The sequence below is a fragment of the Panthera onca genome, chromosome B1 (assembly GCF_046562875.1).
Source record: "Panthera onca isolate mPanOnc1 chromosome B1, mPanOnc1 haplotype 2, whole genome shotgun sequence".
Lineage (NCBI taxonomy): Eukaryota > Metazoa > Chordata > Mammalia > Carnivora > Felidae > Panthera > Panthera onca.
Window position 1 is genome coordinate 189238886 of NC_138342.1, and position 27600 is coordinate 189266485.

Sequence of the window (27600 nt, forward strand, 5' to 3'; positions counted from 1 at the left end):
CAAAGTGGAAGTCTTCTAGGAGCATTTGTCCACAAGCCAGTCCTAATAGGGCCCCTATTATAGTTCTCTGTAGAAAGAGGAATATGAACTATACTTCTCACTCCATATGACCACTCACACCATACAGTGATTCAGTAAGGGGCTTTACTTAGGAGAGGGATAATTTTCCCTTTGCGGAAATACACAGAGGCAGAGGATGCTTCGGGAGAGCCGGGGGGGGTGGGGGGGGAGCTCCATCTGTGTTTCTTGGAGTGTGAGGAAAGCAGGGCTGGCACCTGGTCCAGGTGGGACTGCTTCTGTTTATGTCACTGGCCACTTCAGAGGTCAAAAATGAGCGGAACGTGGGCACCTGGCTCAGTCGGTTAAGCGTCCGACTTCGGCTCAGGTCACGAATCTTGCGGTCTGTGAGTTCGAGGCCTGCGTCAGGCTCTGTGCTGACAGCTCAGAGCCTGGAGCCTGCTTCGGATTCTGTGTCTCCCTCTCTGCTCCTCCCCTGTGCGCACGCGCTCTCTCTGTCTCTCTCAAAAATAAATAGATTTAAAAAACTTTTAAAGAAAATACCTCCTTTTCAGTGGTACATTAGTGTGGCCCCCAAATTGCACAACCGTCACCATTGTCTATTCCAGAACATCCTAATCACCCCGGCGAGAAACTCTGTGCCTGTTGGCATTCAGTCCCCACCCGTCCTTCCCCCACCCCCAGCCCCTGCCAGCCATACACCTCCTCCCTGTTTGTGCCTCTTCATACAAATGGAGTCCTACTCTGTGTTCATTTGTGACCGGCTTCTTGCATTTAGCAGAGTCTTTTCACGGTTCCTGTGTGCTGTAGCAGGCGTCACACTGCATTCCTAAAAAATGTTTTAGCTCCGTAATCCGTTGTTTGTTTGTTTTTTTTTTAATTTTTTTTTTTTAACGTTTTATTTATTTTTGAGACAGGGAGAGACAGAGCATGAACGGGGGAGGGGCAGAGAGAGAGGGAGACACAGAATCTGAAACAGGCTCCAGGTTCTGAGCAGTCAGCACAGAGCCCGACGCGGGGCTCGAACTCACAAACCATGAGATCGTGACCTGAGCCGAAGTCGGCCGCTTAACCGGCGGAGCCACCCAGGCGCCCCTAACCATTTTTAAAAGTACATTTCTGTGGCATCACCACGCTCCCGTTGTCCTGCAGCTATCCTCCCCACCCCCCCCCAGAACCTCCCCTTGCCCCTAACTGAAAGCCTGTGCCCATTAAGCCACACCTCCTCATTCCCCACACCTCCCAGCCCAACTTTCTGTTTCTATAAATTTGACTGCTCTAGGTGCCTCCTTTGAGAGGAATCAGACAATATGTTTCCTCTTTTTTTCCACTCAATTATGTCTTCAGAGTCCCCCCGTGCTGTAGCCTGTGTCCGAATTTCCTTTTGAAACTGAGTAATATTCCATCCCGTGCGTATGTCCAGTCATCTGGCAGTGAACACTGGGGTTGCCTTTACCTTGTGACTATTGTGAATAATGCTGCCCTACACACGGGTGTTCAGACATCCATGGGAGTCCCTGCTTTCACTTCTTGGGAGCACCTACGCGGAGGTAGAGTTGCTGGATATGAGGTGATTGTGTTCGCTTTTTTGAGGCCACAACGTTCATTTTACGTTGGCACTAGTAATACAGTTTCTCCACATCCTCACTTGGGGTTGTTTTGTTTTGTTTTGTTTTGTTTTTTGATGCCAGCCATCCAAATGGATGTGGAGTAGTATCCCGTTGTGGCTTCGAGTTTTATTTCCCTAGTGACTAATGATGCTGACCATCTTCCTATGTGTCTGTTGGCCCATTTGTGTATCTGGAGCTGTCTATTCAAATCATTTATCCATTTTTAAGTTGGAGTATTCATCTTGTTAAAATTGGGGTGTCTCTCTTTATGTGTTGAGGTGTGAGGGTCCAGTTTGTATGACTGGTTACACACGGAGATGCAGGATTGGTTTGTCTCTTTTACTCTTTGTGATGGGCAGTAGTGAATAAATCCCTTTGCCTAGTTGAGGGCAACACAGAGTATATTACTGATGTTAAAATTGTGCACGGACGTGTTCACTGCTTAAGCAGCTGTCTGTCTGAACCCATGCCGTTTAATCCACACCATGGTGCTTACGCTGCCACTGCCGGGCTAAAATTGCTAAAATTCGAACACAAGTGGTAGCTTGGCTCTTACCAGGCACCCCCCCACCCAACCCCCGCTTGCAGCAATTCAACTCTCCCATTCCTGGCCGCCTCCCACCCTCCCCTAAGCTCTCGCCTCCTGCCACCAGCCCAGCCCCAGCCCAGTGTGTTGAGGTCTCTCTTTTTACCTGAGTAGGTAGGAGTGTTCTGTTTCCCCCAGGGTCCTCTTCTGTGCCTTTCCACCAAGGCCATTTGGTTGCCCTCCCTTTCATCTTCTTGCTCGCTGAAGTTAGCTCCTTGTGCTAGTGAAAGGCTCAAACGGTGCAGGGGAAGAGAAGGAGGGAGAAGACTGGAATCCTTCCCCAGAGGGCCCTCTCCTCCCAGCTAGGAACTTGATGAGGTTCTAGAGTCCCGTGGGCCAAGCCCTGTAAGCCTCGGAGCTGATCATGAGTGCAGTGGTCTCTCAAGTAGGGCCGTGATGCTCTGTCAGGTGAGGACTGAGAACGTCAGGCTTCTTTAAATTTCTTTTATATCCTTAAAACATTCCCAGATAGCACGCAAATACAGTAATACAGGTTACCACTGACAAATGCCCACGTATTTACGAATGAAATGGTTTAAATTTCTCATTGTTGAGGTGTGAGCGCGAGAACATTCGGGAAGGAAGTAGCCTGTGTAATTGGTAGCCATTAAAACTGAGGTCGCCGTTGTAAGGGAACAAACTTAAACGCTGCCCAAGCTGCCAGACTTTGAAAGTTGTACTTTAAAAAAAAATGTCTTTTGTAGACCCGCCTTTACACAGCACTGCTATATATGCTGATGAAGAAGAATTCTCCACACACTGTGGTTCACCCATCCCTTCAACTCCTGAAGGAAAAGAAGTGGAGAAAAGGTAAGCTTCTACCTTAAGCAGTTGTTTATTTGGGGTTAGTAGGATTTCCGAGACGCTCTCTCAGGCAGAGGCTTTTAAAACTAAAGCTCTTTAAAGATCTTTGGAGCCAACTTAGTTTTTCCTCAAGAGAACCGGTACATAAAAACGTATTTTCAAAAATTAACATTACTTATAATTAATTATAGGTACAACTTTCCCGTCAAAGAAAACAGTCACGGGGATGTAATTACAGCATGGTGATAGAGGGGATACTGTGTTGTATGTGTGAAAGCTGCTAAGAGAGTAGATCTGGACAGTTGTCACAAGAAGAAGAAAATTTGTAGCTCTGTTTAGTGACAGACGTTAACTAAACTAATTGTGGAGATCATTTTTCAGTATATACGAGTATCCAATTGTTATGTCATACACCTGAAACTAACCTATGTCCGTTATACCTCCCTTATAAAAAAAATCCAATTTAATTAAAAAAAAAGTCATTACAATTGACATTTAACTGATTATTCTAGAAAACATGCTCGTGAAGCTAGTTTAGCTTTAAGGTTAAGACAAGGAGGGAAGGAAAGGATTTTTCAAGTTTTTATTTTAATTCGAATCACCTGGTTCTCATCACAGGTACCCTCCTTAATCCCATTACCTATTTCCCCCCCACCTCCTCTCCGGTAACCATCAGTTTGTTCTTCAAAGCTAAGATTCTGCTTCTTGGTTTGAGCCTCTCTCTCTCTCCCCCTCTCTTTTTTTAAAACCCTTTGCTCCTTTGTTTTGTTTCTGTATATATCATATGGGATTTGTCTTTCTCTGACTGACTTCCTTTGCTTAGCATAATAGTCTCTAGCTCCATCCATGTCATTACAAATAGCAATTATTTCATTCTTTTTTAATGGCTGAGTAATAGTCCACTGTATATATGTACCACCGCTTTATCCGTTCACAAATCGATGAACACTTGGGCCGCTTCCATAATTTGGCTAGTGTAACTAATGTTGCTATAAACATAGGGGTGCACGTACCCTGGGAATTAGGGTTTTTGCATTCTTTGTGTAAAAACTCAGTAGTGCAATTCCTGGATCATAGGGCAGTTCTGTTTTGAACTTTTTGAGGAGCCTCTGTACTGTCTTCCACAGTGGCTGCACCAGTTTGCATCCCCACCAACAGCGCATGATGGTTACTTTCTCTCCACATCTTCACCAACACCCATTGTTTTTGGGTCGTTGATTTTGGCCATTCTGACAGGTGCGAGGTTTTGATTTGCATTTCCCTGAGGATAAGTGATGGTCGTCTTTTCATGTGTCTGTTGCCGTCTGGATGCCTTTTTGGAGAAATATCTGTTCATGTCTTCTGCCCAGTGTATAATTGGATTATTTGGGGTTTTTTTAGGTGCTGAGTTTTGTAAATGCTTTATACATCTTGGATGCTAACCCTTTTTCAGATACGTTATTTGCAAAATTCTCCCATTCTGTAGGTGGCCTTTTCGTTTTGTTGATCTTTTCCTTTGCTCTGCAGAACCTTTTTATTATAATGAAGCCCCATCAGTTTATTTTTGCTTTTGGTTCCCTTGCCTCAGGAGACCTGTCTAAAAAAAAGTTGCTATGGCTAATGCCAAATGTTACTCCCTGTGCTGTCTTCTAGGATTTTTATGGTTTCAGGTCTCACAGTTAGGTCTTTCATCAATTTTGAGTTTATTTTTGTGTATGGTGCAAGAAAGCTGTCCAGTTGTCCCAGCCCCATTTGCTGAAGAGACTGTCCTTTTCCCATTGGATATTCTTTCCTGCTCTGTCAAAGATTTATTGACCATAGGGTTGTGGGTTTGTTTCTGGGTTTTCTATTCTGTTGATCTGTGTGTCTATTTTTGTGCAGTCCCATAGTGGCATATTACATATTACGGCTTTGTAATATAACTTAAAGTCCAGAGTTGTGATGACTCCAAGCTTCGCTTTTGCTTTTCAAGGTTGCTGTGGCTATTTGGGGTCTTTTGTGGTTACATACACGTTTTAGGGTTGTTTGTTCTAGTTCTGTGAAAAATACTGTTGGGGCAGCTGGGTGGCTCAGTCAGTTAAGCATCTAACTCTTGATTTCAGCTCAGGTAATGATCTCACAGTTCATGGGATCAAGCCCTGCATTGGGCTCTGCACTGACAACGTGGAGCCTGCTTGAGATTCTCTCTCTCCCTTTCTCTCTGCCCATCTGCTGCTTGTATTCTCTCTAAGTAAATAAATAAACATTTAAAAAAATGCTGTTGGTATTTTGATAGGGATTGCATTGAATGTATAGATTGGTTTGGGTAGTGTAGACATTTTAACAATATTTGTTCTTCCAGTCCATGAACATGGAATGTTTTTCCATTTCTTTGTGTCGTCTTCAGTGTCTTTCATCAGTGTTTTATAGTTTTCAGAGTACAGGTCTTTCACCCCAGTGATTAGATTTATTCCTAGGTGTCTTATTGTTTTGGGTGCAGTTGTAAATAGGATTTATTCCTTAATTTCTCTTTCTTCTGCTTCATCATTGGTGTAGAGAGATGCCACAGATTTAATTTTGCATTAATTTTGTATCTCACAACTTCACTGAATTCATTTATCAGTTCTAGCCATGTTTTGATGGAGTCTTTTGGGTTTTCTCCATAGAGTATCATGTCTGTAAAGAGTCGCTTCTTCCTTAGGAGGATTTCTTTTCTTTCTTTTTGTTGTCTGATTGCTGTGGCTAGGACTTCTAGTACTGTGTTGAATAAAAGTGGTGAGAGGGAACATCCCTGTCTTGTTCCTGATCCTAGGGGAATAGCTGAATTTTTTTACCATCGAGTATGTTAGCTGTGGGTTTTTCATATATGCCCTTTATTATGATATGTTCCCTGTAAACCTACTTTGTTGAGGGTTTTTATCATGAATGGATGTTGTACTTTGTCAAATGCTTTTTCTGCTTCTATTGAAATAACCTTATGGTTCTTATCCTCTTATTGATGTGATGTGTCACATTTATTTGTGAATATTAAACCACCCTTACAGCCCAGAAATAAATCCCACTTGGTTGTGGTGAACGATTTTTTTTAACGTGTTGTTGGATTCAGTTTGCTAGTATTTTGTTGAGGATTTTGCATCTGTGTTCATCAGAGATATTGGCCTGTAGTTCTCTTTTTTTGTGGTGTCTTTATCTGGTTTTGGTATCAGGATAATGCTGGCCTCATAGAATGGATTTGGAAGTTTTCCTTCCTTTTCTGTTTTTTGGAATAGTTTAAAAAGAAAACAATTCTTTTTTTTTTAAATTTTTTTTTAATGTTTATTTATTTTTGAGACAGAGACAGAGCACGAGTGGGGGAGGGGCAGAGAGAGAGAGGGAAACACAGAATCTGAAACAGGCTCCAGGCTCTGAGCTGTCAGCACAGAGCCCAACGTGGGGCTTGAACCCAAGAACCGTGAGATCATGACCTGAGCTGAAGTCAGATGCTTAACCGACTGAGCCACCCAGGCGCCCCATAAAAGAAAACAATTCTATGCATTGGCCTGTTTTAGATACCTCATATAGGTAGAATAATACAGTATTTATTTGTCCCTCTGTAACTGCCTTATTTCCCTCAGCATCATTTTAATAGCAAGTTCTTAAATATGTACCACCTCAGGGCCTTTGCATGTACCATCTCAGGTGCCCAGATTGCTCTTCTGTAAGGCTTGCTCCTATGCTTCCTTTTAGATTTCAGATGTCACCATATCATAGCAATCCACTCTGCTGCCTCATAGAAAATATCACCTTTCTTCATCAGTATATTTTCTTTACTCTGATCTTTTTCTCATAGCATTCACCTCTACCAAGCCAATATTTTATGTTCATTTTTTAATTTTTTTTTAATGTTTATTTTTGAGAGCGAGAGAGAGAGCGTTGAGTGGGCGAAGGGCAGAGAGAGAGGGAGACACAGAATCCGAAGCAGGCTCCAGGCTCCAAGCTGTCAGCACAGAGCCCGATGCAGGGATTGAACTCACGAACTGTGAGATCATGAGCTGAAGTTGGACGCTTAACTGACTGAGCCACCCAGGCGCCCCTATGTTCATTTTTTAATTTGTTCGTTGTCTCTCCCCAATAGGAGTAGCTTAAAAAGCAGAACTTTGTTCTGTTCCCTGCTGTTCCTCAGGTGCCTAGAACACCACCTGGCACGCAGTAGGCATTCAGTGAATATTTGAAACCCTTTGTTCGTGAGGTGTAAGTGCAGTGCCCTGGTTAAGGCAACTGGCCCTCAACCTCTTGTGCTGGTTCAGGTCCTTGTTAGGCCACTTCTAAGGTATCGGGCCTCGGGCCAGACCTTTAACTTCTTAATTCCTCCATCTGGAAAGTAAAGGAGTAGTACAGTCTACGTCATGGATTGTTTAAGATGAATTTATCCTCTTAAGCTCTTAAAACTGGTTGGTACATAGTAAACTTTCAAATATGAGCTATTATTGTTTGTATTTTCTCAGCATTCTTTGAGCACCGCCCGCATGCCTGGCCCTGTGTGAGGCTCTCCGTTTTCAGTAATAACTCAGAGTGGACATAATCCTTGTTGTCCTGGAGCTTATGGAACAATAGATATTACTGAAGGATCCCTGATGAACCTCACGGGGAAGCGGGTGACCCTGTGATGGGAATTGGGTTGGTGGGGTGGGGGAGGAGTGAATGTTCCATGGAGGTGAAATGGTAGGCACAGAGGCCCTGTGGTGGCAGGGAGCAGAGGGAGTCTGTGGGACTGAAAAGAGCTGGGGTGACTCGGGGTATAGAGACTGAAGAGGGGAGCCCACTGCAAGATAGTAATTACTTTGTCACGGATGGTAAAGCGTGCTGGTTGTCTGCCCCAGTGTCTTCCCCTCCTTCCTCAGTGACAGCACATTTGATGTTAGCCGAGCATGTGGCTGTCAGAATGAAGAGTGGATCTCCTAGCTTCTCTTGCCCCTAAGGTGTCTTCGTGGCTTGGCTGCCCTGGGCGTCGGAAGAAGTGGGAGAGGACCCATAAATCCGGGACACGTGAGAAATCTCACTAAATTGAGCTTGTTTTCATATTGGATGAGCAACCTCTATGCAGCATGTGAATAAAAATGAAGGAAGTGTAAGATGTTGATGGTTTATTCTTTCGCACAGGTCAGACACTTATGAAATCGAAGCAAGTGAAGACACGTCTATAGAAATGAGTGCAAAAAAGGTGTGTAGGAGTGTTCTCTTCTATCTTGCAACATATTTCATATCCTATCTCGATTGGAGGCAAGCAGAGAAAATGGGCACATTTTACGCAGAGGAAGAATATTACGTTTCAGAAGATACTTTTTGAGTAAAAAGGGAAATGTGTTTTTATGTCTTAAGTGCTTTTCATTACATAGGTCTCAAACCCGCATGTACCCTGTCAGTTTTCACAGCATTCCTGTGTTTAGTTCGGGATCTACAGAGCCAGAGTGAACTTGAGGAGTGTTTACATGGAGCCTTTAAATCTGGGTTTTCCCACTTACCCACTAATTTTGTTGCCATCTTCCTGTTATGTTCAGGCTTGAGGGTGGGAAATGAGAAATGTGGATTTTAAGGCTGTCTACTATTACAGGAAGGATGGTAAGCATTTGAGTTTTCTAAGCCAGTAATGCTGATTTCTTGGCATAGCCAGCAAGAAACGTCAAGCCCATTAGCAATGAATCTGAAAGCCCCGAAGAAGGTGATATAAGAAGGAAAGTTAAACCAGCGGAGAAAATGAGTTCAGTACAATGTGAACCTGTTCCAGATACACCGCGTATATCTTCGGAACTTCCAGAGAAACCAGCTGAGTCCACCACTCGTAAAAGAGTAGGACCCCTTAGCGCCACGTCTGGTGTTGAAAAAGCGACCCTGGCGACAGAAAGTCGGTCGGTAAGAGCGCGTCTGTCATCCCCGTTGGGGAGAAAAAAAGTTGACTGAAAAATGTTGAGGAGGAAAATAAAGCATTTCCTCTCTTTCCTTTGATTCTTTAAAAAGCTAATAGATATTTTTGTTATAAAAATGTTTATTTTAGAAAATTCAGAAGGTGTAGAAAGGATGAGATCACCCACGATCCCATCCCCGTAAAAGATGCGTGCTCTTTGATCTGTGCGCCTCAGTCCCTTAACGGAGCTTTTTCTTCCCCCTGAGTGGACCGACCTGGTCACTTGGTGTTCTGGGATGCCATTTTCACAAGTGCACGACATTTCCTTCATGAATGTGCCATAGTTTAATCTCTTACGAATGAATGGTTGCAATCAAAAATTTTTAGGTGCTTTCATTCATGAATTTCTTCCTAGCTAAATCTTTGTGTACACCCTCGATCATTTCCGTAGAAAAACATTGCTAAGATAAGATTTCCGGGTCCTAAACACTCTGTTTTAAATTCGTGGCATATGTTATCTTTGGGACAAGCTCTTAATATGTCATTTTATCCATTTGGCTTAATGCTTTGAATAATTCTCATTCATGTTCAGAAAGAATTCTAAGTATATTGTGTTCCTGCTGCCTCATTCTCCACTTTCCGTCTTCCTCCGCCACTGAACAGGTAACATTTCGGCTGGTTTCTGTGTTCTCTTCCTGAGTTTCCTTCTGCTCAAATAAACAAAGAGGGATCTATTTTCCTCTTACTGTCCCCTTTCTACGCAAACAGAAGCGTATTCATGTTGATCTGCCTCTTTCTGGTCTGTCTGGTGAACATCCCACGTGAACTTGACTTGGCAGTTGTTGGAGGTTTTCTGTGAATGTCCTCTCAGGTCAAGTTGATGGACATGCGTTCAGATATTATGTCTCCGTAGAGTCTTTTTATGGTGCGGGGATAGTCTACTTGATGACAAAAGAGATGTTTTAGGTGTTTGTTAATATCCCAGTTTTGCAGATTCTCTTTAGTTCTCTGAAGTTTTGCATTGTGACTTTTGTAGCTTTGTTCTTTGTTTTGTCAATTTTAGACTTATAGTTGCACAGATAGTTCAGGAAGTTCCCACACATTTCTTCCCCATCTTAATCTAATTCTTAGATTTTACATAACCAAAGTGCGGTGATTAAAACCAGGAAATTAACCTTGACATAATACTGTTATCTCAAGTACAGAAGCTATGTTTTTAATTGCATGCTTACTTAACGTTCTATGTTCTTGATGAGTGGCTGTTACCATTATGTTCTGTTATCATTAGGAAATGTCTCCTTGTAATTTCTTATAATATTTTTTTGTCTTGAAATACATAGTGTTCGATATTCATATAACCCAGCAGCTTTCCTATGCTCACTTTGCACGGTATATCTCTTTTCACCCATTTGTTTACAACCTGTTTCTGTCTTTATTTTTTCCAGTTTTGTTGAGATATAATAGATATATAACATTGTGTAAGTTTAAGGTGTTGGTTTGATACAATCATATATTGCAAAATTAACCACAGTGGTATTAGTTAATATCCCTATCACTTCACATAATTACCATTTCTTTTTGGAAGTGAAGAACATTTAAGATCTATTCTGTTGGCAGCTTTCAAGTATATAATACAGTATCGTTAACTATAATCACTCTGTTGGACATTCCATTCCCAGAACTTACTCATCTTACGATTGGATCTTTGGGCCAACACCTCCCCATTTCCCTCAGCCCCTAGTAACCACCATTTCTGTCTGTGTCTATGAGTTCAGCTTTTTTTTTTTTTTTTGAGAGACAGCTCGGGCATGTGTACAAACAAGTGGAGGAGGGGCGGAGGGAGTCCAAAATCAGGAGTCAGACACTCACCCGACTGAGCCACCCAGTAAATGGCCACCCCAAGCCCATTTACTTTTGATGTAATTTTTAAGTATAATCAGGTTCAAGTCTATCATCTTACTTACTGTTTTCCATTTTCCCTTCGTTTTTTTCTTTCTGTTGCTAATTTTGGATTAACTGAATATATTTTGGTGTTCCCTTTTCTTTCCTCTATTGACTTCTCAGTTATCCTCTTAATTTTTTTTTTTTTTATTAATGTTTATTTATTTTTGAGAGAGAGGGGGAGGGAGAGGCAGGGAGAGAGGGAGACAGAGGATCTGAAGTAGGCTCCACGTTGTCAGCACAGAGCCCGATGCGGGAGCTCCAACTCACGAGCCGCGAGGTCATGACCTGAGCCGAAGTCGGATGCTTAACCAGTTGAGCCACCCAGGCGCCCTATGCCTCTTAATTTTTTTAAGAGTACTTTTTTTTTTTTAAGTGGTTGCGTCTGGGTTTAAAAATTTGTATCCGTCTGGGGCACCTGGGTGGCTCCGTGGGTTGAGCCTCTGACTTCGGCCCAGGTCATGATCTCGCGGTTCATGAGTTCGAACGCCACATCGAGCTCTGTGCTGACAGCTCAGAGCCTGGTGCCTGCTTCGGATTCTGTGTCCCACTCTCTCTGCCCCTCCTCTGCTTACACTCTGTCTGTCTCTCAAAAATTGATAAACATAAAGCTAAAAACTTTGCATCCTTCAATTGGCAAAGTCCGCTTAGAATCAGTTTGTTACCACTTCCTACCATACATCCTACTTCCTGACGGTTCACCATTTCCCACTACGTGAATCTAATTACATGACAATATTATTCCATTTATCCATCCGTCATCCTCTGTGCTGTTTTTGTCACGTGTTTTACTTCTACGTACGTTGTAAACCTAACCTTACGATATTGTCATTTTTGCTTGAAACAGCTATTGCTTAAGGAAATTATGAAAAGGAAAAAATACCTAGTTTTTATGGTTACCCACTGATTTTTCTTTTCCAGTTGTCTTTTCTCTTTCCTATAGATCTGCGTTTCCTTCTAATACCTTTCCAGCCTAAAGAACATCCTGTAGCAACCCTTTAGTGCAGGTCTGCTGGCAACAAATTCTCTCATTTTCTTGATCTGAAAGTGTCTTTATTCACCCCGTTTTTATTTATTTATTTTTTATTTTTTTTTAAATGTCTACTTTTTTTTTTTTTTTTTTTTAACGTTTATTTAGTTTTGAGACCGAGAGAGACAGAGCGTGAACGGGGGAGGGTCAGAGAGAGGGAGACGCAGAATCTGAAACAGGCTCCAGGCTCTGAGCTGTCAGCACAGAGCCCGACGCGGGGCTCGAACTCACGGACAGCGAGATCATGACCCGAGCCGAAGTCGGACGCTTAACCGACTGAGCCACCCAGGCGCCCTCACCCCTGTTTTTAAAGGATGGATTCACTGGATGCAGAATTCTGGGTTGACATTTTTTTCCCTCCACTCTTTAATTAGGTGTCTGTGTTGTTCTTTGGTGTCTCTTGTTTCTGTGAGAAGGCCGTGACATGGGTCATTGTTCCCATGTTTATTTGTATATTGACTCTGTCCCTTTCTTCTGGCTGCTGTCAAGATTTTCCTGTTTATCTTTTTTGTTTCTTGGCATTTTAAATATGATGTGCTTAAGTATGGTTTTATCTTGCTTTAGGGTTTACTGAGCTTCTTGGATCTAGAAGTTGGAAAATTCCATTTTTTTTTTCTCAAAATTTAATTTTTCTATCCCGTTCTGACTCTTCTTTTGGAACTCTTATTATGTATATTTTAGTATTGTCCCACAGGTTCCTGAGATGCTCTGATTTTTTTTTTTTTCCAGACTTTTTCTCTCTGATTTGCAAATTCGGTAAATTTTTATCACTTTGTTTTCAATTTTACTGACCAGTCTTTTGCCATCTAAAACCTGCAGTTAAGCCCCCAATTAGTGAATGGTGCCCCCTACAGATGTGTCCATGTGCAGGCCCACGAGTGTCATCACAAGTATCCTCAGAGGCAGAGGGAGATTACACACACAGGAGAAGATGATGTGAAGACAGAGAAGGTGGTTGAAGTGATGTGGCTGCAAGCTGAGGCATGCCAGAGCCACAAAAGCTGGAAGAAACAAAGAATAGATTTACACGCCCCCCCCCCCCTCCCCCAACCAGGTCCCTGGAGGGAATGCTGTCTTACCAACACCTTGATTTTGGCCCACTGAAACTGATTTCGGACTTCTGTCCCCCAGAGCCGTTAGAGAATACATTTCTGTTCTAAGACATCAAGTTGTGGTAATTTATTACAACAGCCACAGAAAACTAAAACACTATTCAATGACTTCTTAGTTTTGTGCTCTTTGGTTCTAGAATTTCCATTTAGCTTGTTTTTGTTTTTAATGTAGTTTCTCTTTTTCTGCTATCATTAAGCCATCATTTTGTTTACTTTTGGGGACATTTTTTTTTTTTAATTTATTTATTTAGAGGGAGAGCAAGAGCAAGAGAGTGCAAGCAGAGGAGGGGCAGAGAGAGAGAGAATCCCAAGCAGGCTCCACACTGTCACAGAGCCTGACTCAGGGCTCAAACTCACGAACCAAGAGATCATGATCTGAGCCAAAATCAAGAGTCGGATCCTTAACCCAGGAGCCCCGTTTGAGACATATTTATGATAGCTGCTTTAAAGTCTTTGTTTTGGGCTAACTTGGGGTCGGTTTCTCTTGAGTATGTTTTTTTTTGTTTCTCTATGGGTCACATTTTTTTGTGTAACATTTGTATTTTAGTACTTTTTTTTTTTTTTTTTAATTTTTTTAACGTTTATTTATTTTTGAGACAGAGAGAGACAGAGCATGAACAGGGGAGGGTCAGAGAGAGAGGGAGACACAGAATCTGAAGCAGGCTCCAGGCTCTGAGCAGTCAGCACAGAGACCTATGCGGGGCTCGAACTCACGGACCGCGAGATCATGACCTGAGCCGAAGTCGGACGCTCAACCAACTGAGCCACCCAGGTGCCCCTGTATTTTAGTACTTTTAAATTGTGTATTGGAAATTGTTGACAGGCTGTTGAGACTCTGAATTCTCTTACAAATGTTGAGTTTTTATTCTCATTGGTAGCCTGTTTATTGGCTGATCATCTTTAGCTTCTGAAAGCTTTATCTTTGGCTAGGGTCAATTTGCAAAAAGCCTAAGGGATTTTGCAAGCAGCTCTAACTCACTGGGACTCAGCCTCTGTATTAGTATTCAGTTGCTGCCTAGTAAATTACCTCCCACAAACTCCGTGACTTCACGTATATTTACATCTCACGGTTTCTATAGGTCCGGTCTAGGCCAGCCTTAGCCAGATTCTCTACACAGGGTCCCACGAGGCTGAAATCAAGGTGCTCTCCAGGACAGAAATCTGATCTGAGTCACGTAGTTCTCATCTAGGATCGTTCAGATTGTTGGTAGAATTTGAGTCCTTGCCTTTGTAGACCTGAGGTTCTTGGCTTCTCCGTGGGGGAAGCTGGAAGTCCTCCTTAGGTCTTAGTCAGGCGGCTCTCTCACAGTATGGCGGCAAGCATCTTCAGAGCCAGAGGGTTTTCTCCAGTCAGCTACAGTGGAGTCTTCTGTAAGGTGACCTCATCGAGGGAGCAACTATCCCATCCTGTCTGCAGGTGCCCCCCACATTCAAGGGGAAGGAGTTACCCAGATCATTGAGGATCATCTTCCAATTCTGCTAAGAGCCTACAATGTGTCTTTCTAGTGAATCTGGTCAGACGTTGGGTTTAGGGTTTGTGAGGGTGGGTCCAGAGTAGGCCTTCCTCTAGGATAGTGTTTCTCAATCCTTTTCATTATTGTCCTGACTAAAAAGCCTTTTAGACACTTTCTCTCCTAACCACTCCCTCCCCCAATTAAATTTTAATACCAAAATATACTGTGTTACTCTTTATGAACTGGGACCCTTTGGAGAGTCACAGACCATTTTAATACCTAAGAATTGTTTCTGCATCCTCTCCTGAAGAATCCCATTTTTGCTCCTTAGGAAAACTATCGCCCTGTTGAGGATTGCACGCTCTAGAGTATCCTTGTGGCCCCAAGTTGCAGTCTTCCTCCTAGCTCAGCTGGATAGATAGGTTTTAATGAGGTTTGATGAGATCTCTGCATTTTCTGCATGTAATTTCCCCCCAGTGGCTTGTCCCCTATTACCTGTTGTGTTCTGAATCCCATGCCGGCTGCTTTCTAGTAAGCTTGACGTAGTCTCATTCTGCGCATGCGGAGGACTCCGGGACCGCAGGGAACACGCACCTGGACTTCCCGTGCTCCCTCTGAGCTCCGGTTCCAAGGGCTTCACCTGCTCCAGTCTGGTCTCTGCTGCCTCGGCAGAGTGGGACTACGTGCTCTGTTTGATTTAGCTTGTGCTGCTGTCGAAATTGCCCCCTGGCGCGGGCGGGGGAGTGGGAGTTCCCGGGGTCCCCGGTCTCCCAGTCCTGGCTGCCCGCTCTCCAGCACCTGAATCAAGTCGCCTCATCCCCACCCCGACTCCGTGGTTGGTTGTGGCAAGAGAGCTAGTTAGGAAGCGGATACTTCATCCCGGCTTGGAGAGCGATCAGCCGGCCTCCACGCAGTACATCACCTTAAGTAAGAAAAGTTCAGCTGCCTCCAAGACGATCGTTGTTAAAAGCCAATGAAGAGCTTTATTTACTTTATGTGTTGAGACAGTTTAATTTTTCCAGGGTCTCTTTATGTTAATTTGGCCAGTATACATAATGAACCACTTAGAACTAAATGAGAGTAATAGCTAGAATGGAGAGTGTTTGATACTGTTGTTATAATACTGATGTTTTAAGAGAAGGAAAATTTTTAAATAAAAATCTTTGCTTTTTTTTTTTTTTATTGTAGAAAACTCAGAAAAAGAAGATGTTTTCCGGCAAAAGGAAGAAATCAAGAAGTGAAGCCATAGACTCCGGTACAGAATAGTGTTTTATACTTTGTCAGTCATTCAAGAATTTCATTTTAAAAACCTATTTTTTTGTTGTTAAGATAGTAAATTGTAAGTCCATAAAATTGCTACTTTAAAAAGCTGAAAATATGAGACTTTGTAGTAACTGATTTTTTCCAACATCTATCATGAAAATTTTCAACCTACAACAAAGGTGAAAGAATCTTACGGTATGTATTTATACACCTAGATTTTACTGTTATACCTCCTTTCATCACCTTAATTTTTCATCACACAGTCTGTATTCTTTTGATACATCATGTAGCATATACTCTTCTGTATAGGCTTTTTCTAGTCAGCATAACTTTTTTGAGATTGACTCTGTACTTTTTTATCGATACAAATAAGAGTTTATTGAAAAATGGGTGGAAAACCATTTTGTCCCTCTCCTACAGTTCTTTAAAGGAGAAGTCCTTTATGTTTAGAAAGTTTGGAAAGTATGGAAAGGAAGATAAAAATCACCCATAACCCAAAAAGAGCCGCCATGCTTTTTGTTTTGTCTCTACTCTTCAAGCCTTTTGTCGCACTTTCTCCCCCGAAATGGGATCATATGTTTAAGTATTCTACAATTCCATCTTAACGAACGCATGACCTTTCATCCACAGAGGTACCAGAACTTAATGTCTTAACAATACACGACTGAGACTAAATCACATCGAGTAACCGTTACGTGTGCTAGAAGTGGCCTATTAGGTAGATTAAAATTAAGGAATCACAGGTAACCAAAAAGAGCTCTATTACCAGTAGTGTTGGGTAACAGACTGTTGCATAAAAGGTACAACGAGGTAGTTAAGAGTCAGCAGTACTTCAGACTCTTTCAGTAGAAACAAGGAGACAGCAGTTAGAGTGACAGTGTAGACAGGATCTGTGAGACTCTGCACCAGGATAGGAAGTGAGTCATGCCTCCCCTTACGTGCCTCTTCAGCTGAAGCTATTTTTGGCCATTTGGTAGGACAGTTTTTTTTGTGTGGGGCTTTCAGGACCCTGGACCTAGAGCCAAAAGATTGATAATCAGTATATTAAATTGACTTATCTTCATATTCTAGATACGTCCGACTGCGTTCATATTTGGTGTCTAAAAGGAAAGAAAGCCAGTGATCTCATGGAATTAGATGTTGTTTTGTCTGCATTTGAGAAAACCATCCTAGAGTATAAGTAAGTCTTCTGATGTTGTGATACATGCACCTCGTACGTTGTCCTTAAAGCACGACTCGTGCTTTTGTCAAAAGCATGGCTTTTGACACCTCGTATTTTCATCATCGCGTAGTTTTACATATATTTACATTTCCGTTATAATTTTTTCTTTAATCCTGTGAATTATTTAGTAGTATGTTTTTATACGCCCAAATACGTGACTTCTTTGTATTTATCTTACATCTGAAATATGTTGTGAGAAAATTTGGTGATATTTTTTGTAATTTTGAGGCTTTCTTCATGGCCTAGCACATAATCTGGGGACTCTAATTCATGGGTTCATGTAGACTCTCTAATTATTGGATCTGTGTAGAATCCATATTTTTCTTGATTCTTTTAATCAATTTATGCTATATATACTTAGAGACTATTTTGTTAGGACATCGTGTTTAAAATTGCTCTGACTCATAGATGAAACATTTTATACTTCTCTAGTACCCTCTCCATTCCTAAAAACTTTATTTTTTTTTTTTTTTGGCTTAAAATCTAGTTTATCTGATACTACTGTTGTGTCACTGGATTTCTTTTGCTGGCATTTGCCAGAATTTGCATAGCCTTTGTCTGACCCTAAAAAAATTTTAATAAGAAATATTAAGCTTTAAATCCAGTGTGTCTGTCTTTGTTGACTTCAATCCATTTACATGTATTATAATTATCAATACATTTAGAAGAATGTGTTGATATATTATTTTGATTTCTTAGATTTTTTTCTCCTTTTTGAGGTTTTTAATTCTAACTTTTGTTAAAAATAGAATTTTTAACTCCTCACTAATAAAAACTTTCACCTCTCCCTTCCCCTACCCAAAAATCCATGATATTTATAATACCTAGAGATTTTTAATTCTGGGGTAAGATATACAAACGTTTTCTGTTTCCGTTTTTAAGATAATAAACTTTATTAAGGTATTTATCTGATCACCTTTATTTCATATATTTCTTGTAACAACCTCTGGATATGTCTCTTAGTTAAGTGCTTCATCCAGCACTTTTAGGTGTGGCTCTTTATGTTGTAAGATTTCTAAATCCTTCTGATTATTTTGGTCGTGACTTTGAACTTGAAAGACTGTTTAGCTGGATATACTATTCTAGGTTCTAAATCATTTCCTTAAATACTCTGGAGTACTGTTCCTTCGTCTTCTAGTGTTGGTTTGGAAAATTTGGTGCTTGTCAAAGTCTTATTTATATGTGCTGCGTTCTTTCTCTCTATAAGCTTTTAGAATATTTGGTCTTTGATATTCTTAAATTTCACTATATGGGGCCTGACCTTTTGGATCTAAGGTTCTTCTTTTTTTAATTCCAAAATATATTTTTGTCCTCTATTCTATCCTGCCCTTTGCTTTTTCTAGATCTCCTCAATCCTGAAACTAGAAATTTGCTAATTTATTTCTGTGATATATCCATTATGCTATTTATCCCAGCTACTGAGTTCTTAAATTTAGCCCTGAGTTTTTAACTAACATTTCTATTTGGTTCTCTTTTATGTCTTACGTTGCTGCTGTCCTCTTTAGAATATTTATTAGGCTAAAGTCAAATTACTGAGTCATCTATTATGAGATACCTGCTTCTGTTACAATTTCTGATCTGATAGTTTGTTTTCTCTGACACAGTCGTGTTCCTCCAGTGTGTTATTCCCCAGCCTATGAGCTTATTTACCCCTGCCCCAGTCAGCTTCTTTGTCAGACAGTGTGTATAAGGGAAGACCGAGTCTTGATCCCTGGGTTCCTGGGAGTGCAAGGGATGGGGGTAGATGAGGCCTAGGTGGGAAGCCTCAGTCACTTATCCCCCAAAGTAACCTGTCAGGTCAGGACTTAGCCTTGCCCTCCAGACATAAGTAGTGTGAAGAGCAGATACGCTCCTTACACGATCATTTTCCAGCCCTGGGGGTTTGGTGGGGGAAGGCGGAGGAGGCAGCTGCCCAAACTTAGTCTCCTTGTTTCTCTCCAGGCCCCACAAGCACAGCCCAGCTTTGACTCTTGCAAGACGCAGACAGAGGTCTGATTGGCTGCAGCAGTTAGGGAAGTGCGGCTTGTGAGAATCATGCGGGGGAAGAAGCAGGAGCCAACCTTGACAGCTCCTTTCCTGCCCTGGGTCACAGCCACCACACATTCTAAACACCTCTTCCTCTCACCTCGGGGATTTTCACAGCTCAACCCATTTTGAGAGGGGATTTTCGCTCTGGGGTTCTCATGGGGTTGATCTCAGGGAAAGGAGCCAGCCTGTCATGCTAACTCATCATTATCATTGTAGGAATTATCTGTTTTACTCTTCTGTACTTACTGTATGTGTTAAAGCCAGTTTGCTGTTAAAATTGGTACAGAAGGTCTCTTACCATACCCAAGACCACCTTGACTGTGTTACCCTTTTCCCATTCATACATCTCTTCTAAAGGAAGAAGAGACTTACTATAGATTTCTGATGTTGTGGCAAAATGGCAGTATCTTGAATTTTAGCATAATATATTTTTGATGTAATTAATGATTTAGGGGGGCGCCTGGGTGGCTCAGCTGGTTAAGCTTCTGACTTCGACTCAGGTCATGATCTCATAGTTTGTGAGTTCAAGCCCCACACCGGGTTCTCTGCTATCAGCATGGAGCCCCTTCAGATCCTTGGTCTCCCTCTCTCTCTGCCCACCTCCCTCCCCCCCCTGCTTGTTTTTTCTCTCCACCTCAAAACATGAACTTAAAAAAAAATGATTTAGGGGTGCCTGGGTGGCTCAGTCAGTTGAGCATCCGATTCTTGATGTCGGCTCAGGTCGTGATCCCAGGGTCATGGGATCGAGCCCAGCATTGGGCTCCATGCTGAACTTGGAGCCTGCCAAGATTCTCTCTCTCTCCCTCTGCCCCTCCCCACCCCACTCAAAAGAAAAAAAAATTTAGAAGAGGTATAGTATTTTTGTTAGACTTTTTTTTTTTTGTTAAATAGGCTCCATGCCCAACATGGCCTTGAACTCATGACTCTGAGATCAAGAGTCAGATGCTCCACCAGCTGAGCCAGCTAGGCACCCCGTAGACTTTTAAAATGATAAAATACCCTTGTGTTTCTGTCATACCCAGTGATTCTGGTAGAATCACTGATCTTGTTTTATTTTCCTGATATAAAGTATTCTCGACCACGTGAAAAGTTGTGTTTTCTCAGAATCAAGTTAACTATTTGAGGGTCTTCTATTTTTAATACTCATCTGGAACTCACACATGAATAGTTTGTTAAAAGACTTACTGATTGATTGTAAGCAGTTTGCCAATGTACATATACCTAGGGAAGTATGCCATGAAATGCAAACATTACAAACTTAGGCTATTCTATAACTGATTCAATTAGTTATTTGTAGCGAAGTGACCAGATTTTTAGGGCACTAGAATTTGAAAGAGCTGTGTCCGACTCTTGTATGTAGACCATCACCATTTTCAATGGTACAGTCTACCAATTTATCAACATTATAAGCCATATGCAGAAAGGCCTAACCGGTTTTCCTAATTTTTTATGTTTTTAACATCTTAAAATCATGATTTCATATTTATATTAGAAATACTTTTTTTTTTAAAGCTGGAGCTGATGTATTTTTTTAATTATAAAATTTATCATCTTAACCATTTTTAAGTGTATAAATTCAGTAGTGTTAAGTATATTCATATTGTCGTGCAACAAATATCCAGAGCTTTTTCCTCTTGCAAAACTACCCATTAAACAATTTCCCATTTCCCCGTCTCTGCAGCCCCTAGCAACCTACTTACTGTTTCTATGCGTAACTACTTTCGATACCTCACGAGTGGAATCACACGGTATTTTTCTTTTTGTGACCAGTTGATTTCACGTGGCCTCATGTTCTCAAAGCTTATCCATATTGTAGCACATAACAGGATTTCCTTTTTTAGGGCTGACTAATCTTTTATCGTATGAATATAGCACACTTTTCTTTATCCATTCATCCACCTGCCTCTTGACTGTTGTGAATAATGCTAAAATGAACATGGGTGTGCAAATGTCTCTTTAAGATCCTGTTTGCAGTTCCTTTGGATCCGTCCCCAGAAGTGGGGATTGCTGGGCCATAGGGTTTATACTTTTTGAGGAAGCTCCTTCCTGTTTACCGTCATAGCTGCACTGTTTTACAGTCGCATCCACGGTGCACAGTGTTCCAGTTTCTCTGCCTTCTCACCAATACATGTCATCTCTTTTACTTATGGTGGCCATCCTGATGTATGTGAGGTGACAGCTCACTCTGGTTTTGACTTGCATTTCCCCGATGATTTGTCTTGCATTTCACCTTTTTATTTTATTTTATTTTATTTTACTTTATTTATTTATTTATTTATTTATTTTTTCAATCTATGAAATTTATTGTCAAATTGGTTTCCATACAACACCCAGTGCTCATCCCAAAAGGTGCCCTCCTCAATACCCATCACCCACCCTCCCTGCCCTCCCACCCCCCAGCAACCCTCAGTTTGTTCTCAGTTTTTAAGAGTCTCTTATGCTTTGGCTGTCTCCCACTCTAACCTCTTTTTTTTTTTTCTTCCTTCCCCTCCCCCATGGGTTTCTGTTACGTTTCTCAGGATCCACATAAGAGTGAAACCATATGGTATCTGTCTTTCTCTGTATGGCTTATTTCACTTAGCATCACACTCTCCAGTTCCATCCACGTTGCTACAAAGGGCCATATTTCATTCTTTCTCATTGCCACGTAGTATTCCATTGTGTATATAAACCACAATGTCTTTATCCATTCATCAGTTGATGGACATTTAGGCTCTTTCCATAATTTGACTATTGTTGAGAGTGCTGCTATAAACATTGGGGTACAAGTGCCCCTATGCATCAGTACTCCTGTATTCCTTGGGTAAATTCCTAGCAGTGCTATTGCTGGGTCATAGGGTAGGTCTATTTTTAATTTTCTGAGGAACCTCCACACTGCTTTCCAGAGCAGCTGCACCAATTTGCATTCCCACCAATAGTGCAAGAGGGTTCCCGTTTCTCCACATCCTCTCCAGCATCTATAGGCTCCTGATTTGTTCATTTTGGCCACTCTGACTGGCGTGAGGTGATATCTGAGTGTGGTTTTGATGTGTATTTCCCTGATAAGGAGCGACGTTGAACATCTTTTCATGTGCCTGTTGGCCATCCGGATGTCTTCTTTAGAGAAGTGTCTATTCATGTTTTCTGCCCATTTCTTCACTGGGTTATTTGTTTTTCGGGTGTGGAGTTTGGTGAGCTCTTTATAGATTTTGCATACTAGCCCTTTGTCCCATATGTCATTTGCAAATATCTTTTCCCATTCCGTTGGTTGCCTTTTCGTTTTGTTGGTTGTTTCCTTTGCTGTGCAGAAGCTTTTTATCTTCATAAGGTCCCAGTAATTCATTTTTGCTTTTAATTCCCTTGCCTTTGGGGATGTGTCGAGTAAGAGATTGCTACGGCTGAGGTCAGAGAGGTCTTTTCCTGCTTTCTCCTCTAGGGTTTTGATGGTTTCCTGTCTCACATTCAGGTCCTTTATCCATTTTCACCTTTTTATATGCTTGTTGGCCATGTATATACTCTTTTTTTTTTTTTTTTTTTTTTTTTTTTTGAAAAGTGTTCAGATCCTCTGCCCTTTTTAAAATTTGAGTTATTTTGGTGTTGAGTTGTAGGAGTTCTTTATATATTCTGGATATTACCCCTTATCAGACATACGGTTTGAAAATATTGTTTGTGATTCCTTGGGTTACCTTTATACTCTGTTGATTGTTTCCTTTGCCACATAGAAGTTTTGAAGTTTGATGTCGCATTTTGTCTATTCTTGCTTTTGTTGCCTGTGGCTTTGGTATTGTATCCAAGAAATCCAAGGCTAATGTCATAAAGTTTTTCCCCTGTGTTTTCTCAGCTGTTTTGTAGTTTCAAATCTTACATTTAGGTCTTTAATCCATTTTAAGTTAACTTTTGTACAAGGTAAGGGTCCATCTTCATTCTTTTGGATGTGGATATCCAGTTTTCCCAGCACCATTTGTTGAAGAGATTTTTCTTTCCCCATTGGGTAGCCTTGGCATCCTTGTTGAAAATTATGTGACCATATATGTGAGGGTTTATCATTGAGTTTTCTCTTCTCTTTCATTGGTCTGTATGTCTGTCTTTATGCCAGTACTGTAATGTTTAGATTACAGTAGCTTTGTGATGTTTTGTACTTAGGAAGTGTGAGGCCTTCAGCACTGGTTTTCTTTCTCAAGATTGTTTTGGCTGCTTGGTGTCCTTTGATATTATGTATGAAGTTTAGGATTTTTTTTTCTATTTCTGCAAAAAATGCCATTGGGAATTTGGTAATTATTGCATTGAGTCTATAGTTTGCTTTAGGTAGTATGGACATTTTAATAGTATTAAAATTAAATCTTCCAGTCCATGAACATAGGAGGTCTTTCTCTTTATTTGTATCTCCAGTTTCTTTTAACAATGTTTTATAGTTTTTAGTGTATAAATACCTTACCTCCTTAAGTTTGTAAGTATTTTATTCTTTTTGATGCTATTGTAAATGGGATTGTTTTCTTAATTACCTTTTTGGATTGTTCATTGTTGATACATAGCAATGCAACTGTTCTTTGTTGATTTTTGTATCCTGCAATCCTGCTGAATTTGTTTATTCTAACAGTGTGTGTGTGTGTGTGTAATCTTCAGGATTTTCTACATATAAAATTATGTCCTCTGTGAACAGATATCATTTTACTTCTTCCTTTCCGATTTGGATGCATTTATTTCTTCTTCTTACCTAATTGCTTTGGCTAGCATTCTCAGTCCTGTGTTGAATAGAAATGGCAAGAGAGGCATCTCCATTTTGTTCCTGATCTGAGAGCAGTAACTTTTAACTTTTCACCACTGAATATGATGTTAGCTGTAGGCTTTTAATATATGGCCTTTATTACATCGATGTGATTTCCTTCTATTCCTAGTTTGCTGAGAGTTTTTATCATGAAAGGTGTTGAATTTTGTCAAATGCTCTTTCTGTATCAATTGAGATGAGCATGAGGCTTTTGTCCTTCATTCTGTTATTGTGTTATGTTGATTGTATTTCATTTGTTGAACTATCCTTGCATTCCAGGCATAAATACCACTTTCTTGTGATGTATAATCACTTAAGTGTGTTATTGAATTCCCTTTACTAGTATTATGTTGGGGAGTTTTGCATCCATAATCAAGGATATTGCTTTCTAGTTTTCTTTTCTTGTAGTATCTTTGTCTGATTTTGGTAGCAAGGTGATGCCAGCCTCATAAAATAAGTTTGTAAGTGTTTCCCCCCTCTTAAAGTTTTTGGAAGAGTTTGAGAAAGATTAATGTTCATTCTTCAAATATTTGGTAGAATTCTTCAGTGAAGTCATCTGGTTTGTGGGCCTTAAATTGGAGGATTTTGATTAGTGATTCAGTCTCCTTACTAGCTATAGGTTTGAACATACTTTTTATTGCTTCTTGATTCAGTCTTTGTGGGTTTTATGTTCTTAGAAGTTTATGCATTCCTTCATGGTTACCTAATTGGTGGGCTTATAATTGTTCATAGTAGTCTCTTATGATCCTTTTTATTTCTGTAGCGTCAGTTGTAATGCCTCCCCTTTCATTTTTTGCATCTTTTCCCTTTTGTATTAGTCTAAGGATTTGTCAGTTTTATTGATCTTTTAAAAAAACTCTTAGTTTCATTAATTTTTTTCCTATTTTTCATTTCATTTATTTTTGCTGTAATCTTTACTGTTCTGTCTTATGCTGTTGTTTAGTTTGATCTTCCTTTTCTAGTTCCTTGAGGTGTAAAGTTAGGTTGTTGACTTGAGATATTTCTTCTTATTTAATGTAGGTATTTACTGCTATCAGCTTCTCTTTTAGTACTTCCTTGGCTGCATCCCGTAAGTGTTGGTGCATTATGTTTTTGTCTTCATTTGTTCCAAGATATTTTCCAATTTCCCTTGTATTTCTTGTTTGAATGATTCGTTGGTTCAAGACTATGTTGTTTAATTTCCACATATTTGTGAGTTTTCCAGTTTTCCTTTTGTTGTTGATTTCTAGTTTTATTCCACGGTGGTCTGAGAAGATACTTGGTATGATTTCAATCATATTAAATTGGTTCAGACTTATTTCATCATCTAACATGATCTGTCTTGGAGAATATTCTGTGTGCCTATCAGAAGAATGTATATTCTGTTCTTACTGGGTGGAATGTTCTATGTAGGTTTGTTGGATCCATTTGGTTTATAGTGTTGTTCAAATCTTGTTTCCTTATTGAGCTTCTGTTTGATCTGTTATTGAAAGTGAAGTATTGAAATCACCTACTATTACTGTTACTGCCTATTTTCCCTTTCAGTTCTGTTAACTCATATATGTGGGTGCTCCAGTGTTGGGTGCATATATATTTATAACTTTTCTATATTCCTGGTGAATTGACACTTTTATCATTATATCATCTCCTTCTTCTGTGACTTTTTTTTGACTAAAAGTATAATTTGTCCAATATAAGTATGGTCACCACCATTCTCTTTTTGTTATCATTGGATGGAATATCTTTTCCATATTCAGCCTGTTTATTTCCTTATACCTAACTAGAATCTTTTATAGACAGCATATAGTTGGATCCTTTTTTTAAAATCCAGTCAGCCACTCAGTGGCTTTTGATTGGGGGACTCCTGGTAGTGATTGACTTATTTTACTACTAAATTTTGTTTTCTCTAAGTCTTATAGTTATTTTGTCTCTTTTCCTCTCTTATAGCCTTCCTTTGTGTTTTGTTGATTTCTTTTTTGTAGTGATGTGCCTTGATTCTCCTATTTTCTTCTGTGCTTCTGTCAAGTGTGTGTGTGTGTGTGCGCGCACGCGTGTGCACACACCAAACGGGAATGGCACAAATCATCTTATAGCAGTCTGCTTTAAAATGGTAACAACTTAGGTATGCCTGGGTGGCTCAGTCAGTTAAGTATCCGACTCTTGATTTCAGCTCAGGTCTTGATCTCGCGGTTGTGAGTTCAAGCCCTGCATTGGGCTCTGCACTGAGCATGAAGTCTACTTAAAATAAATGAATTAGTTAATGAAAGAAAGAAAGAATAAAAACTTAACCTCAATCACCTAAAAAACTCCACTTCTTTATGTCTCCCTCCCCCACCATATGGGGATAACACTTTGTTACTGATGTTGCAGGTTTCACCTTCTTACATATTTTTTTAAGTTTTTATGTATTTATCTTGAAAGAGACAGAGACAGTGTAAGTAGGGGAGGGGAAAAGAGAGAGGGAGAGAGAGAGAATCCCAAGCAGGGTCCACACTATCAGTGCAGAGCCTGATGCGGGACTCAAACTCACAAAACCATGAGATTACGACCTGAGCAGAAATCAAGAGTCGGACGCTTAACCAACTGAGCCACCCAGGTGCCCCTCACCTTCTTAGAGTTTTAACCATTGACACAGTTTCATGTTATTTTTATGCTTATAGCTTTTAAAATCTATTGTCAGTATGAAGAGTGATTTATGCATCACTATCCAGTATCATGGGCTTCTGTATCCATCTGTATATATACCTTTAGCAGACCTTTCTATTTTCATGTGCCTGTGTGTTACTGTATTGTGCCCTTTTGTTTAAACTTGAAAGGTTCCCCTTAGTAATTCTTACGAGGCAGTTCTAGTGATGATGAACCCACTCAGCCTTTGTTTAGCTGGAAAGTCTTTACTTCTCCTTAATTGTTGAAGTACAGTTCTGCCAGGTACGGTATTCTTGTTGGCACTTCTCCTTCAGTGCTTTGTAGGTACCGTGCCACCTTCTGTTCTTCAGTGTCTCTGCTGAGAAATCCATTGGTGGTGTTGTGGGAGCTCCCTTGTACACGACAAGGTGCTTTTCTCTTGCTACTTTCAAGATTCTGTTTTTGCCTTTGAATTTTGACAGTTTGAATATAATGTGTGTCAGTGTGGGCCCCTTTGGGTTCCTCTTAGGTGGGGGCTTTTTGAGCTTTCTGAATTTGGGTGTCCATTTTCATCCTCAGATTTGCTAAGTTTGGGGCCATTCTTCAAATAAGTTCTCTGCTCCCCATAATGCACATTTTGGTGTGTTGAATGTTTTCTGTAAATCCCACATGCTTTTTTCCATTTTATTCTTTTTTCTTTTTGTTCTTCTGATTGATAATTTCAAATGACTCATCCATAAGTTTCCCATTTCTTTCCTCAGCCTGATCAAATCTGCTGTGAACACGCCTAGTGAATTTTTCAATTCAGTTATCTTATTCAGTTCCAGAACTTGTTTGGTTCTTTTTATAGGTTCTCTTGGTTGATACTCTCATGCATCATTTTCCCGATTTAGTTTATTCATCTGTGTTCTCTTGTAGCACATTGAACTTCACTAAGGTGATCATTTTTTAGTTCTTTGTTAGCAAATTCATAGATCTCCACTTCTTTCTTTAGGTTCTGTTTCTGGGGATTTTTCCCCCCACTTATTTGGGTTATGTTTTCTTGTTTCTTCTAGTGCCTTGTTATTTTTTGCTGTGTTGTGTACATTTAAAAAGCAGCCACCTCTCCTGGTCTTTACATACCGGCTTTGTACAGGCTTTGTACCTTCACCAGTCAGCCTGGGCAGTCCCTCAGTTCTGGTGGTCCCTCAGTCCTTTCTGAGAGATGTATCTTTGGGCTTGTGCATGTGATTTGCCAACTGGAGAGATTTGCTTCTTTCTTTCTTAGGAATCTGTAATCTCCGAAGACTAGAGCTCTCTGCAACAGGCTGCTGAGCTCTTTTTTGGTCTCTGTGACCAAAGGCAT

General features: G+C 40.6%; 1 protein-coding gene across 2 annotated transcripts in view; it reads left to right on the forward strand.

The window, feature by feature from the left end:
- The window catches only part of CENPU (centromere protein U), a 40754-nt gene that overhangs the window by 6609 nt on the left and 6545 nt on the right, over window positions 1-27600 (forward strand). For both annotated transcript variants that reach the window (XM_078445289.2, XM_060652909.3), the window contains exons 4-8: window positions 2919-3024; window positions 8116-8176; window positions 8623-8865; window positions 15583-15649; window positions 16729-16837. In XM_078445289.2, the coding sequence (XP_078301415.2) occupies window positions 2919-3024; window positions 8116-8176; window positions 8623-8865; window positions 15583-15649; window positions 16729-16837 (586 nt within the window). The remainder of the gene's footprint in view (window positions 1-2918; window positions 3025-8115; window positions 8177-8622; window positions 8866-15582; window positions 15650-16728; window positions 16838-27600) is intronic.